Raw genomic sequence first — 15,327 nt, forward strand, 5'->3', positions numbered from 1 at the left:
GTATAATAAAATGGCACGAACATTACATAACTGTAATACACATTCTTCAGTTCAGGGTTACAGTCTATCCCTGTAGAGAATCACTGAATCACTACAGGTTTGACATCCACTTATATTATAAACCAAATCATCGAGATATGAAGTAAAATGTAAAGTACAGTGTAAAATGCAAGAGAAAAAAATGAAGTTTTCTTCTTTTCTGAATGTCAATACTGTGTTTTTAAAGCCACAATAAAGTCCACTTTTATACAACAGAACTGCTCTCTAATAAGATAATACAGGATTGTTAGATTCAAAGTTAAACAAAAAGGATTATTAGAAAGCAATAACATGACTAGCTAAGTGAACACGGCCTAGAGAAACAAATGCAACACTATAAAGACATTTCAAGACACATCCTTGTTAGCTGTGGACTGAGACTTGTACACTAATATTTCAAGATTTCATTTTTGGCTCCTTTACATTCAATTTACTTTTTGCCAGATAAAAAATAAAGGCAAGTCTGAATTGTTACATTAAAAAATGCACATTCAGAAGCTGAATCATATGTTAAAAAAAAAAAAAAAAAAAAAAGTTCATGTGGCCTTGCTCTTGAGCTGGAGTTTAGACCTGCATATTACATTGATCACAAAACATACCACAGATAAGTCTGTAAAAAATCTCAGTTATCCAGGTTACTGTTGGATGCCTAGTAGAGACTCTACCTGCATATCGGAGCGATTTTCTCCACTAGGCACCCATTAGAAATCACTTAAATAGTCAAGAGACAGAACATTCAAATACAGAGGTGGATATAGTACTATGATTGAATAGGAAACGAATTGCTATTTTTTTAATGGAGAGATGAAGCATTAATATGGTGTATTAATATGTGCTGTTGAATTTTAAGTTAAAGAACCAACATTAACATTGACCATTGTATTACTTCAGACTTATAAAGTGACCCAATCTTGCAGTTTGAGAGCAGTATCTTAGAACGTTTCTTTTTCAGTATGAAGCACAGAACGAGGAATTGCTCTAAAGCATGTTCTGATGGAGCTTGTGATTGCAGGGGCCATGGATCAAAATCAGTTTATAGAGGTATTTTGATAGAAAGCAAAGGCAACTGCATCTTTCCTGAAGGATATATTGAACTAATGCACTTAAGTGTATATGCGTCTATCACAGGTTTTCTCCAGGCTGGTACTGGGGTTCAGTAGCAGTAAAGTAGTCCTCCAGGAAGCTCTGCAGGTACTCAAAGGTGTGCCTCTCATCAGGATCCTTCCGCCAGCACTGCAGCATCAACTCATGCAGAGATGCCGGGCAGCCCTGTGGAACCGGCATTCGATATCCACGCTCCACCTGCTCCAGAACCTCTCTGTTGTTCATCCCTACACATATTCATGCATACAGAAACTAAAATAAACATGTTTGTGCTGCAACAGGTTATCCACATCAAAATGTAATTAGTTGAATGAAAATATTAAAAACATTTACAAAAATTAAAATGCCTGTTTTTAAGTAAAATATTAAACTAAAATGTAAGTAAAATGTTTATATCTGTATACAAGAGGAAGAAGCAAACAGACAGTGTCTATAAAAGTGGTTCAGTGAAGACACACCTGGGTAAGGCACTCTGCCCTTGGTGATGAGCTCAGTCAATAGGATACCAAAAGACCACACATCTGATTTGATGGTAAATTTACCATAAAGAGCAGCCTCTGGGGCAGTCCACTTTATCGGAAACTTTGCTCCTATAATACGAGAATCAAGACAATCGGTTCAGCACTCTGAATTATGATTTATGAAAACTACAGATCAAATAGAATGTGCTGAGATAAACCAAAATAGAGTAATGAAAGATGAAAATTGTAGTGCAGTAAAATGAACATTAGAACAAAATGAGCTGGAATGGAATCGAGTAGAGGCCAGGAAAGAGATAAATAACGTTTTTGATAGTATCAAATAAAGGAGGAAACTCTGGCAGATTGTAGAAATATGCAGAGTACATTAAGATCAAGTTTGGGTCACAGATTGTGAATGACCTTGTCTAGCTGTGTACTCGTTGTCCTCGATAAGTCTAGCCAGCCCAAAGTCTGCAATCTTACAGACCAGACCATCTCCAACCAGGATATTGGCAGCTCGCAGGTCTCTGTGGATGTAATTCATCCGCTCAATATAAGCCATGCCTGCAGCAATCTAGAAGAAATAAAAGCACTTTCATCACCATACTTAAGAAGGGAGATTGATATTAGTCTTAATAAAGTAATGCTCTCAAGACGCTTCTTAGAGCTTATCTTAAGGATTGGCACATTTGTTTGAGGCATCTTGTCTTCTTTGGTTTGAAGGTTTTAGGGTGATTGGCCCTGTGCAGAAAGTATATGGTGTATGGTTCTCTTATAACCAGTTGTGTACATTTCATGCTAATATAAATCCTATAGGCTGATCTATCTATGGCCTCGATTATGATATATTACAAGATTAATTTGTTCAAGAATTGTTCTAAATAAGAAATGGTTCTTGGTTCCAACCTTAACCATTTGAAAACACTTCTGAAGGATTGTCCCAGTAGTGGATAATAAATGTTTGCTAAATATTTGTTGACTATGGAGCCTTACCTGGGCTGCCATATCCACAAGTTGAGGCAATTTTAGATTTCTGCCATCTCCATCTTTCAAGAAGTCCAACAAGCTTCCTAAATCGCAAAAGCATCAAGGAAAAAATGTATATATACTGTATACCTTTATATAAATTAATTTATTTAAATAATTTTTGTTATATTTATATAATACAGAAATATCATTCAAATATGTGGGGTCAGTAATTTATTTAAAAATTAAACAATACTTTTATTCTGCATTAAATTGATCAAAAGTGTCGGTAAAGCCAGTTCCGTTTTGAATAAATGCTGTTCTTCTGGACTTTCTATTAATCAAAGGAACCTGAAATTGATCAGTTTCCACAAAAATATTAAGCATACAAAATGGTTTTCAACATGTATAGGATCATGTGACAGAAAACTGGAGTAATGATGCTGAAAATCAATCTGTGCCATCACAGAAATAAATACAAATTTTAAAGTACATTTAAATAGTTAATTTACATTGAAATAATATTTCACTGTATTTTTGATCAAGTAAATGCAGCCTTGAGGAGCATAAGAGACTTCTTTCAAAAACATTACAACATTTTACCAACCACAAACCTTTAAATGCTAATGCATATAATCATTTTAGCCTTGTATTCACTCAGAAGACATTCTTATAACTGTCCATACCTTGAGTCATGAACTCAGTGATGATGTAGATGGGCTCCTCAGACACCACAGCATACAGCTGTACCAGTTTATCATGACGGAGCCTCTTCATGATCTGGGCCTCATCCAGGAAGGCCTCTGGAGACATGGTGCCTGGCTTCAGGGTCTTCACTGCAACTTTAGTTGTGCCATTCCACATGCCTACACATTTAAATAGTGTCAGACAAAGCTGAAAGAGCCATTTCAATATGGCAAAGTTTAAGGGACGAAAGAATGGGATAAAGAGAAACAGATGGAATATGGCCACACACCAAAGCAACAGGAAGCTGGGATTGCTGCAGACAACACAACACTCAGCTCCTGGGAAAGAACTGAACTTTTTTATTTTTTATTTTATCCATGCTATTATAGTGCTATTGCATTTTATTGTCAGAATGAACATTGACATAGTGCTAAAATGCTATTGAGGTTTAGCTGACGTAACACAATATTGGGGATTAGCAGACAGGTCAGGATCATAGACTGATGCTTGGCAAAGCAGGGTCAATCACAGCATTTTGAATGTTCAGCATTGTGAAAGGCCCACAAACCTTTTCATATTCTCTTTTCATTATGACTGCGTTGACCAAATTTTACAAAACATCAATTGAGACATAGGAAAACATGCTAAAGTGGCGAAGAAAGCCAGTGATCCTTTGGAAACAATGGCTGTAGCATTAGCAAATGCTGACATGGAGATCAACACTGGGTATCGTCGTATCCCTCTCACCCATCCAGACGTCGCCAAAACAACCTTGACCCAACTTCCTGTTGAGCTGCAATGTTTCCCGGGCGATCTCCCAGGCGTCCCGCCCTAAACCCATTGTTTGGGGCGTGGCATTTGGACAGGCTTTAGTCAAGTAGCAACATAAACCATCATTACTACCTGTTGAGGGTGTTGAAAGAAAGAAAGAGGGAGGGGGGATGGAAAAGGAGGGAAACAGGATGGCATGCAATGTTAGAAGGACCAGAGGGAGAGAACAAAAACAGCACAGCCTTTACGTTATATCCCTGACCTTCAATCTTTCATCTTCAGCGCCTTGCAAAATAGTTTTGGACCTCTTTTCGCATTTTACTACAATGGAAGTCTTTTAAAACATTTTATTGTAAAATTGTAAAGATTTTTTTCAACAGAAATAAACACAGGGTAATTGCCTAATAATGGGATATAAGTCATTTAGAGATATTTCACCAAAAATGAAAAAAATCTCTCTCTCTCTCTCTGAATATATATATATGTTATTATTTTATTTTTTTTACCCTCATGTCATTCCAAACTTACGTGACTTTCTTTCTTCGAAGAATGGTAAATGGACTGCATTTATATAGCGCTTTCAACAGACCCCATGGCCATCCAAAGCGCTGTACAAGAAGAAGACGACTTTTTTTTTTTCATAAAACATCCATACAATATAAGTCAAGGACAGTATATTGGATCTGGGCAGTTCTTAAAGTGACAGCAGTCTAATATTCCTGTCAGTTATTCATGTTATTCAAACAACAATAAGGAGAAAATCTATCACTGCTCTTGACTAAATCACTTTTGTAACTTTAATAAGAAGAAATATATTTAATTTATACAGTGAAGAATATGCAGTGTTTTAAGCATTTGATTACTTTATACAATCCGTGTAGCATTTCTTATTTGTTCTACTCTAGTGTTTTTGTCCTACTGATTGTAATTAGTTTCTTATTATTACATAATAGCTGGCTTTTTACATGTCTTCAGTGAGCTTGAGTTAGTTTTTCTTAAATTTAGGACAATATTAGTTCTTTTGTGATATTGACAATGGTGACAAGAATTATGAAATTGCTATGGTATCAAAGATTTTGATATCATAAAGACTTTATTTAAAGCAAAAATAACTATATTGTGATATATATCGTTACCTTGAAATAAAATTACTCATATCATGACATAAAATCTAAGTCATACTGCCCACCCTTTCAACATTCTTTAAAATATCTTTTGTGTTTCATAGGAGAAATAAAGTCAATCATGTTATGACATGAGCGCAACAATGTAAACGATGACTGAATTGTAATTTTTGGATGAACTAGCTCTTTAAAAAATGTAATATAATTGCAAGGCTCTGTACCACAGGCAGGATGGGCAAGGCGTGCGAGTTTTGTTCCCTCCTTCCCATGCTTTTAGTGGTTCCTACCCATCCACACTTCACCGAACTGGCCATTGCCCAATTTCTTAATGAGTTGAAGTGATTCCCTGGGAATCTCCCAAACATCCTTAGTCTTCACTGACAGGTCAGCCAGCTTTGGCATGCCCCGCCTACAGCTGCCAATCAAACGGCAGCACAGCCCTGCTGCTCGAGCTAAAGAATAGAGTACGGAGAAAAGAAAGACACAGATAGATACGAGAGAAGACAGAGATGCAAAGAAGACACAAACAGCAGGCTATATAAAACAAACATTTATAAATACACAAAATGCTTTACAATCAGATTAAAGAAGCATTCACAAGCACACATATGCATGAAAAACCTGAACGACACATGTTCACTCAGCAGAGGGCGACAGAGATCACTGAGAGTCAGTGGCTGTTGCTGGGTTGAGTGATGCTAAAGGATGTGCTAAATCATGTAAATTATTATGTTATAGTGTAGTTATCACAATTCTATGAAATATAATAACATTAATTATTATTGTAGTACAAATACCAGATGGATTAATCAGCTCATATCAACACTTTTTGTGTTAAAATCTATTTGGGATAGTGTTTTTACTGTCTACTACTGTTTGAAAGTTTGGGTCAGTAAGATTTTTTAATGTCTTTCAAAGAAGTCTGTTATGCTCACCGTGGCTGTGTTCATTTGGTCACATATTCAGTCAAATTATGAAATATTATTATAATTTAATATATGTTTTTTATTTTAATATATTTTAAAATCAAATTCATTCTTGTGATGGCAAGGTGGAATCATTACTTCAGTCTTCAGTGCCACATGATCCTTCAGAAATTCTAATATGATGATTTGGTGCTCAAGCAACAGTTGTGCTGCCTAATATATTTATGGAAATCATGATACATTTTTCAGCATTATTGAATGAACAGAAATGTCTAAAGAACGGCATTTATTTTAAATGGAAATATTTTGAAACATCATACATATCTTTACTGTCACTTTTCAATGTATGCTAGTGTTCAGTCTAACTTAGTAGTTAAGGATCAGCACTACTCCAGTTCATTTCAATTAAAGCAGCAGATTGATAAACTTTAGATGAGCAAATTTCTATATGTAGAGTAGAAACTAAGGGTTATTTGTTTAGCACTTAAAACTGAAAGTAACTGTTCTGTGGTAATGGTTTGCCCCATATTTGGGGTGGTAGGGGGCCCAATTTTAGTTTTATAGTTGAAGTGGTCTATCTGAGAAAAGCCACTGTATTCAAGAGAGTATACGTGCATGTGGGTGTGTGTGACTGACTAGATTCAACAACAATAAGAGTGAAACAGGAAGGCTGATAGCACCAGACTCACAAGTTGAGTAGGAGGATCACTAACAGAACTGATACGAATTATGCACTCAGATGAAGCAGAGAAGTCATTTGGGCAACAAAAGAGGAAATAAAGATGGGCAAAGATAAACTGACCTGCTGATAACTTTATTTGCAGTAAATATCAGTCACTAAACAATGCTTCCTTCTGAGGAAATTCTTTAATATAGACAAAATCTATATAAAAAACTTTGAAATGTACTGTCATGCATTTTGAAATCACAGTATGTTAAGAGTGAGGTGTACGTGTATTGCACTAACCTGTATAATGCTCCACCAGCTCCTGGACGGTATCAAACTGTGTCCTTGTTGTGATGTAATAACCGCCATTGTCCAGCTTCCTAATTTTATAGTGCTTGACATGATCACCCTTCGCATCATCCCAGTCTCTGATCGACAAAGAGTACGCTCCTAAAGAGGGGAGAAAAGATGCTCTTAATTTGTTGGCGAGATGAAATCAATGGATTTAAAAAATAAAAAATATTAGAAAAAAATTACCAAATATCTTTTCAGTCAGTACTAAACAACTAGACTAGAATTTAGGTATTCTTGTGTCATCTTGTTTTAACTTCTCGTTCTGGGCTTCTATTGAAATAAACTGCATTAAAGAACTCAAAAGTTCAAAAGTTGGGGTTGGCAACAGCAATATTGTGAAATATTTTTACAGTTTAATATAGCTGTTTTCTATTTAAATATATTTTCTATTGTTAATTATATTAATATATTAATAATGTATTTTTTCAGATGAATATAAAGTTCAAAAGAACAGCATTAACTTAAAATAGAAACATTTTGTAACTGAGTAAAAAGTCTGTACTGTTACTTGATCAATTTAATACATCCTTGCTGAACAAAAGCATCCTTTTTTTTTTTTTACTAACCCCAAGCTTTTGAATTTACACAAACTGCTGAAACCAATAATTGCACAATTTCTTTCTTTCCTTAAAAAAAATGAACGTGTTAACATGTTAGCTACAAAAAAAGAGAGATTATTCACGATCCTACATAACATCACATATGTCTCTTCTGAATGCAAAATGTAAATATAAACACTGATACATTAACTAAATCATTTACCTTTTGTCGTCTCACTTTCTCTTATTAAGAATGTCCCTCTAGGATTGTCCTGCGCTAACAACTGTCGCTCTGCATCCTTCCGACCCATCTTCCCAAAATACCACCTGCATGGACAAACACCAATAATGTACTTTAAAGCTTGCATATAATGTCATTATAAATTCCTGAAATAGTATGTTCACATGTAACTCACTCCTCAGCTTGTATGGAGTCCACAGGGGCCACATAGTTACTAGGAATGTACCCAGACTTTCCTGTGTCCAGAGAACGAGCCTCCCACCAGTCACCCTCTCTGTGGAGGGACAGGGGACAGAGAAAGAAATATCAAAAAGTGGTACAGACAGATGAGAAGAAAGGAATTGAGACAGAGGGACAAGGGGAACAACAGAAAGAGAAGCAAGGCAAAAAAAGGGAGAAATGTCTGGTATATGTGGTTTTAAAAGACTGTGTGAATCTTATTCTTACTGTTCTGCTGTGAACTTACGTATTGTTGATAATATGGAACTTTTCTCCTTTCTGGAAGCTCAGGTCATCCTCTGTACGTGCATCATAGTCATAAAGGGCTATAAAGAGCGTTACACCGCCTCCTGAACGAACAAACACAAATATAATTGGTTTAAGTGAAGTAACGCTGTTATCTACTCTTTCATGATAACAACACTGAAAATCACACCTCAACACACACTTTTACACACCTGTGACGGGGCCTGTGCGGGACGGGTTGAAATTGGAGGAGGGAGCAGGGTTGGAAAAATCATTAAAGTTGGGGATCATCCCAGGGTCAAAAGTCTCGATGTAACGGGAGGGTTCTGACGGCTGGGTCCCATTGCCTGTGTCACATGAGTTGGGACTCGACACAGCTTTACTGGCCTTCCTCTGCTTACAGCAAGCACAGCCCATAATATTCGATATTTTTAAAGCACACAGCTCATCACCCTGGAAACAGAGCTTCTTCCCATAGAAACTAGATAAAGAGGAATTAATTAGATACAGTATTATTTAGTGTGTTACTTGATATTTAATGCAATAACTTTGGTTTTAAGTTGTGACTTAAAGGTTCACCCAAAAAAGAAAATTAGCCTGTGTTTTACTCACCTTCGAGGCATCCTAGATGTATATGACTTTCTTCTTTCAGACCAACTAGTAAAAAATTGTCCTGGCTCTTCCAAGCGTTATCATTGCAGTGGGTGGGTGTTTCTGTTGAACGGTGCACAAGACGTCAAATAAAGTGCACGCATTCGTAATAAAACATGCCTCCCACAGCTTCGGACCATGAATAAACACCTCCTGTCAATCCATGCATTTTTGTAGAAAAAAAAATCCATACGCCATCCGCTGGAATGGCTTCCGCATACGACAGTCAGCAGAGGTGAGAGAAAAGTGTTTATTACATTTGAAATATGGATATTTTTCTGATAAAAATGCATGGATTCGCTACAGAAGGCCTTTATTTACCCCCGAAGCCATGTGAAACAAGTTTTATTACAGATATGTGCACTTTATTAAACGTGTTTTGGACTGTTGAACAGAAACACATGCCCACTGCAATGATAGAGCTTACAAGTGCAAGGACAATTTTTTATATAACTCCGAATGGATTCGTCTGAAAGAAGAAAGTCGTATTTGGATTCCTCGAGGGTGAGTAAAACACAGTTTTCATTTTGGGCTGAACTTACCCTTTATGTTAGGACTGCACGATTTATTTATTATTTTTTTGGTGGATGGAGGGGGGGGGGGGGGGGGGGGGGTTCAGGGGAATCAAATTGTGATAAAAAATGTGGTTTAAAAATAGCTATATTAATTGGCTCTCTGTAATACTGTAAAATATAAGACTGAATATTTTTAAATAATTTTTGGTATAGCTGTAAAATTGAAATACTAATATTTTAGTCTTAATTTCTTAGCTTTCAAATATACTTTTAAACCATCAAGCTTTTATTTCAGTGGAAAACCACAGGGAGACCTTAAAGCTTCTCTTTTGCTAACAATAGCCGGTTTATAAGCACTTCTCACACAATGTTTAGGAAGATGGTTGGTGCATGTCATTTATGCTATAGCCACCTAAATTTAAATGCAGAAGTAAGCTGTTTCCTTTGAATGTCTGAGACTTCCGGGTCATTAGCCGCCATAGACGCCATAGAGTAATAGCGAGAAGAATAACAAAGTGCAGTAAACGGTAAAACTGTTTGCACTACAAATCAGTGTGTTCATAGTTAAGACAATACATTATATTAATATGGAAAGACACACCAGTTTGCAATATCAAGTCACAAAACAAACAGTTTTGTACAGCTGAAAATAGCTGGAAGAAGATGACACCAGAAGACAGATACCTTACATTTACAAATGGGGTGTAAAACAACACAGTGCTGTACTACACTGTAAAACACACAGCAGATGTATTTATTTCATTTGTGATTAGATAACCACACTAAGTCATATTACCATTTAGGCAAATTTGTATTTTGAATCGTGAAGCCCTAGCTTGAGTGTTCAAATTGATTTTGGGGTCTCTGAATGGTAATGATGTTTATGTTATGACATGACATGAGTTTGTCAGTGTTGAGATGGTTTTCTACAGTGTTTCTCGCAGTGGTAAGTATGTGAATGTAATGAATGAACTGTGGGAGTGTAAGGTTGGACTCTCACCAGATCCGCACATCAGCTTTCCATACACACCATCTTCCTGGAGAGAAAGAGAAAGATAGAGAGTAAGAAAAAGAAAAACACAATGCATTTATATAAGTAACATTCAATAAGAAAGTGAAAAGACTTTATATTTTGTACTTTAACACTTTGTAGCGTTACTTCCTTTTTCTGTCCTGTCTAGTGAAAGGGAAGTTCTCGGTTAAAATTCCCCTTGAAAATGTACGTGTGCACAATGTCCACTCTTTCACTTTATAAAGCTACGTCCTGTATTTCTATCTGACTGACCATCAGTGGATCAACAGGATGCCAGTTTTGCGAGTGTTTCCTGTCCGGCCCACTAAAGCCTCCCCCTCGTTTCCTGCTTTGAGGGGAGAGGGTCCAGCTGCAAAGGGGCAACACATTAACACATACTGCTCCACCCCTCGGTCCAATCTATGCTTTTCTCTCAGCCTCATGAAAATATTCCAAACGCACTCTTAGATACACAAACATCCCATCAGAAGATATCACAAAGAAGACACATACTTGCAAACTTTACAAAGACGTCACGCTTACCAAATCAACAATCATCACAAGCTTTTCTTTTCAGTAGGTGTGTATCATTTTTGCTGGAGAAAACAATACAGAACGGTTCACCACCCATGCTTATTGTTTCCATTTTTATCATGTCTCTTCAAGAATTTCCCATGATTCCACAAGCCTGCTGTATGCAGAATTACAATGAATAAATTCTAAGTGATGATAAAGAATGCATCAAATAAAAACAATGGCTTGTGTCAATATCTTATTTTCTGTTCAGATAATCATGTGTAATTCATTATGCACTGATGCAATAGTCTAGAAAAATAAAAAGTGAGTAGCCCTACTGAAAAAGTCTTGACCACTTTTTAAATTCAATGTTTGTTAGAAAGGACTGAACAAATAATGGTTTGATTAAACAGCTGACCACAAAAGAGAATAGTTGTTGTTGACACAAGTGAAAGCAAATGAGTACATGTGTAAGTAATGAAAAGCAGCTCCTGTTTATAGAGTTTTCTTTGGTTTTGAGAACTGGAAATACAGGGAGAGCAGGCTGAGTGAAAGAAACAAGGAAAGTTTCAGAGACTGCATCAAGTGCAGAAAAAAACCATAACATGCTGAACATATCAATTTTGCCATCAAGTCAAGCTTAAAAACACTTTTTGATTGTTTTCTATACTTATAAGCCAAATAAACTATAGAAATGCACTTCATAGTGAACACTTCCATCTTTTGCAATTTTTTTTTAATTGGTCTATGGTCTCTTTAATATGTTACAAGGACTCTGAGAAAACTTTCTCTAAAGTTGTCTCTTTCAGAGATCAGGGGACTTAAAGTTCTATGTTGTCTTTTATTTAAAGGTGCCACAGATGAAAAAAACACTTTTATAAGGTGTTTGAACACAGTTGTGTGGCCGCAGTGTGTGAAAACAACCAGCCTATAATGGTAAAAATCCACCCACTCATTGTTTTATAATCCCCTAAAAAATCATAAACAGTCTCTCTACACAAGCAGTTCCAGATTTCTCACTACTATGACGTTAAACTGGGGGGGAAAGTCATACCCATTTGTGACACTCTCTGCCCTATTAGCATATACACAGCCCTAAGTGAGAAGCAGCAGTCCGCCATTACTGTTTTCTTGCTGTAGCTACTGGAGGTACAATGTCAGTGGCAAATAGCCATTAAAAGTGTCGTGTGTTGGGATGCACAAACGAACATAGGAGTCTACATAGACCGCTGAGGACACAGTGGTTAAATTTCATTTTTGAAGGAACTGTCCCGGAAAAAAACTGGAAAGTCCTATACATTTGTGCTAACATTTTACACCAGACTGCCTCACAAACTAAAGTAAGTTCAGTGCTGGAGTTGTGCAAAGATTGCTTCTTAAAGAGGAATCGATACCAACGCTTTGTGCACAATCTCACAAATCTCCAACGTTTAGGCTTAATATTTGGTTCAGATGCTTTCTTCGAGTTCAATTACACCCCTCTCGTTTGTTTCTACATTTCACTTTTTTGACTGTATACTTTAACTTTTTTCACCATCCACCTGAATACACTCTTAGAAAAATTGTGCAACTGTACCTTTAGGGGTACAACCAGGGCAGTACCTTCCAAGGGATATCTTTGGATCTAATGTATCCCTAAAAAGGTTCAAAGTAAGGGTATAATAACACTAATAATATTCTAATATAGTAATATACAAATTTTACGGTCAGATAAAGTACATTGTTCAGACAAGTTGTTTTACCCCTAAATGTACAATTTCATCACATTTCTTTCTGACAGCGTACCACTATGAGTATTAGCGGTAACTGTTTACCGCAGTAACTAGGTAAAGGTTTAAGAGAAGCTTTTATAGAAGCATTCCTCTCTTTACCACCACACCACAGACAGAGTAGAACTTCAGCTTATCTGCCACATGTGCATAACAACAGATGCAAAGAATGCGATATGCTCTCCAAGGGCCGAGACAAGCAGCCATGAGAAATGCACAAAAATAAATTGCAAATTATGTGTCATCAATAGGTTACGCAAGTCAGATTGCTTCGATTCTTGCTTTGATAATCACTTTTTTAACAAACTAAATTTTAAAATTAAAAATGGACATGGATCTGCAGCATAAGCTCTAGTATGAAGCTGGCCTTCATTGCAAACTTTGGTATCTTCTGAGCCCAGATGCGTTTGAGATCTGTCCTAAGAATTATCAGACGTATTAGATTAATGGGGTCTTTAAAAAAAATATCGGAGATGCAGGAGACTTTAGCAAAAGTATCAATTTACTCTCTGTCTGATCTCAGTGCTGTTTAGGAGAAACAATCGAGATAAAAAAAAGAGGAAGCCAAATGACACATCTCTTCTTCTGTTGTGCTATTCACTCTTTTTGATGGAAGCCATTTTAACAGAAAAGAAGAGATGAGTCTACTTCCAGCGTTAAAATATATTTTAGACTAGCAAACACAGACCCCACACTTTTTTCTAAAAGAGGTTTGACACGTGCTAACGTGTTAGCAGCACCATCAGTCACACATCAACTAGAAAATGTAGTGACAAAGTCTTGTTATCCAACAACAACAAAAAAGCGCATTGGTTCTGTTGAAAACGAGGACCATTAAAACCTTTTAAAAGACTTTTAAACACACCAGTCCAAAGTGCATAATCATCAAAAGCTATTTTAGAGAAGTAGATGAAAAACGTATATAACTATAGAATAAACTCCATGAAGATGACTGATCAAACAATAAGGGTTTAAGTTGTTTTAGACTTGGAAGGTTATGAAAACTTAATGTAAAAGCACCCAGGGCTTCACATTGGCAAACTCATTATGTGTCAAAATGTCAGAGCCCTCTCATATTCTCACCCACCGTAGCATTTACAGCTGTGTCGATAAGAGGAAATTGCATTTGAGGTTTTGAGGGCTTACCGACAGCAAATGCAGAAGACCATCTAGTTTGTCACCGGAGCAAAGCCCATAATCAGATCACAACTGAAACAAACCTCATGAGCATGTTTTAAGGTTGTGTGATGAGTGTTGCACCCCTTCTGAATTCTAGATGGAGCGAGATGCTTCACCTACAAGCCGATAGATTACAACGAATGTACCTGAATGAGAAAGTGGAAGGAAGATGGTCAGAAACTGTGGCTGGACAAAGATGTTCAACAATAATGGAGGCTACTGTGAATGATGAAATTCATCAGTTTTAACCCCCTCGCACTGACACCTTGCAACATACTGGAAGAAACACAACACTTGACACACCTTTCCTGTGAAGTTTTTCAGTGGATAAAATAACTCAAGTTCTTTCTTAACAAACAACAAAAAAAGTCAAACAAAAATGCTGAAGTGTGTTTGCTACTGTTGGTTAACAGCTGATATTGCAAATTATTATTAATTTATTCACATCAGCTGATATTTAACAAAAAAAATTCATTTCCTCTATTTTTACATTTAGATCATTTTTGTCATTAAACAAACTCTTAAAGTTAATCGTTACACTAATAGTAGCGTTAAACCTAACCTTCTGCAGATTTAATAATGAACATCCAGTTTTCATACTGTACATTATAAACATTGTAATGTCTGAATTCACTTTATTTTAAATGATTTTCAGTGTTTTGCATTTATTAATAAAATATAGCAAAGCATTTTATTATCAACCATTCTTATGTCTCTAATATATAAAATAATTACTGGCTAATTACTGGCATACTGGAAAAATTTATTTCAATTAAATTTTTTGCTATAAAACATGCTGTAACACCGTTGTGTACATCTTCACTTTTGGACCCCATGTTTTCTCTTTTTTGAGTAAGAATGGCCTCCAAGCAAAAACAGATTTAACTAATGCTAGACTAACGTTCACTTGCAACCAAAACATGTCACACCAAAATGTGGCAAAATACAAACACATATATAAACTATACTTATACATACAATTAGGTAGTTATATTCTGAAAGGAATGACCAGTAAAAGTCATGGGCCTGAGACAACATCTTAGCTGTTGGGCCCATTATTTTTTAAGTATAATAAGTACACTACAAATGACAGGGCCCAAGACAATACTACAGGTTGCCCCACACAAAAGACTTTAGTTTTACCATCTTTTATTCTTTATTTCTTTTCTTGCATCTACTTCATTCGTTGCTTTCCCTTTTCCCACTTCTCCTACACTTAGGGAGAGGAAGTTCCCTCCCCCTCCAATGGGAAGTCTTGTGTGAGTGGAACAGAAAATGATAGGACACCGGGAAACAAGCTGTCACACTGCAATCCTCTCTCTCTTTCTCTCTCTCTCTCTC

The 15,327-nt window shown here is 36.3% G+C and overlaps 1 protein-coding gene across 4 annotated transcripts in view; it reads right to left on the reverse strand.

The window, feature by feature from the left end:
* Positions 1 to 229: 229 nt before the first annotated feature.
* Positions 230 to 15,327, reverse strand: part of LOC132145349 (proto-oncogene tyrosine-protein kinase Yrk-like) — a 17,549-nt gene continuing 2,451 nt past the window's right edge. For 2 of the 4 annotated variants that reach the window (XM_059556275.1, XM_059556276.1), the window contains 12 exons: positions 10,511 to 10,547; positions 8,557 to 8,825; positions 8,346 to 8,448; positions 8,055 to 8,153; positions 7,862 to 7,965; positions 7,046 to 7,195; positions 5,440 to 5,604; positions 3,257 to 3,436; positions 2,598 to 2,674; positions 2,025 to 2,178; positions 1,602 to 1,733; positions 230 to 1,370 (listed from right to left, as the gene is read on the reverse strand). In XM_059556275.1, coding sequence (XP_059412258.1) covers positions 1,162 to 1,370; positions 1,602 to 1,733; positions 2,025 to 2,178; positions 2,598 to 2,674; positions 3,257 to 3,436; positions 5,440 to 5,604; positions 7,046 to 7,195; positions 7,862 to 7,965; positions 8,055 to 8,153; positions 8,346 to 8,448; positions 8,557 to 8,761 — 1,578 coding nt within the window. In that variant the 5' untranslated portion in view covers positions 8,762 to 8,825; positions 10,511 to 10,547 and the 3' untranslated portion in view covers positions 230 to 1,161. Of the gene's footprint in view, positions 1,371 to 1,601; positions 1,734 to 2,024; positions 2,179 to 2,597; positions 2,675 to 3,256; positions 3,437 to 4,004; positions 4,161 to 5,439; positions 5,605 to 7,045; positions 7,196 to 7,861; positions 7,966 to 8,054; positions 8,154 to 8,345; positions 8,449 to 8,556; positions 8,826 to 10,510; positions 10,548 to 15,327 lie in introns of all 4 variants that reach the window. The other 2 variants (XM_059556278.1, XM_059556277.1) reach the window with 2 other exon arrangements.

The sequence above is a fragment of the Carassius carassius genome, chromosome 8 (genome assembly GCF_963082965.1).
Source record: "Carassius carassius chromosome 8, fCarCar2.1, whole genome shotgun sequence".
Taxonomy (NCBI): Eukaryota; Metazoa; Chordata; class Actinopteri; order Cypriniformes; family Cyprinidae; genus Carassius; species Carassius carassius.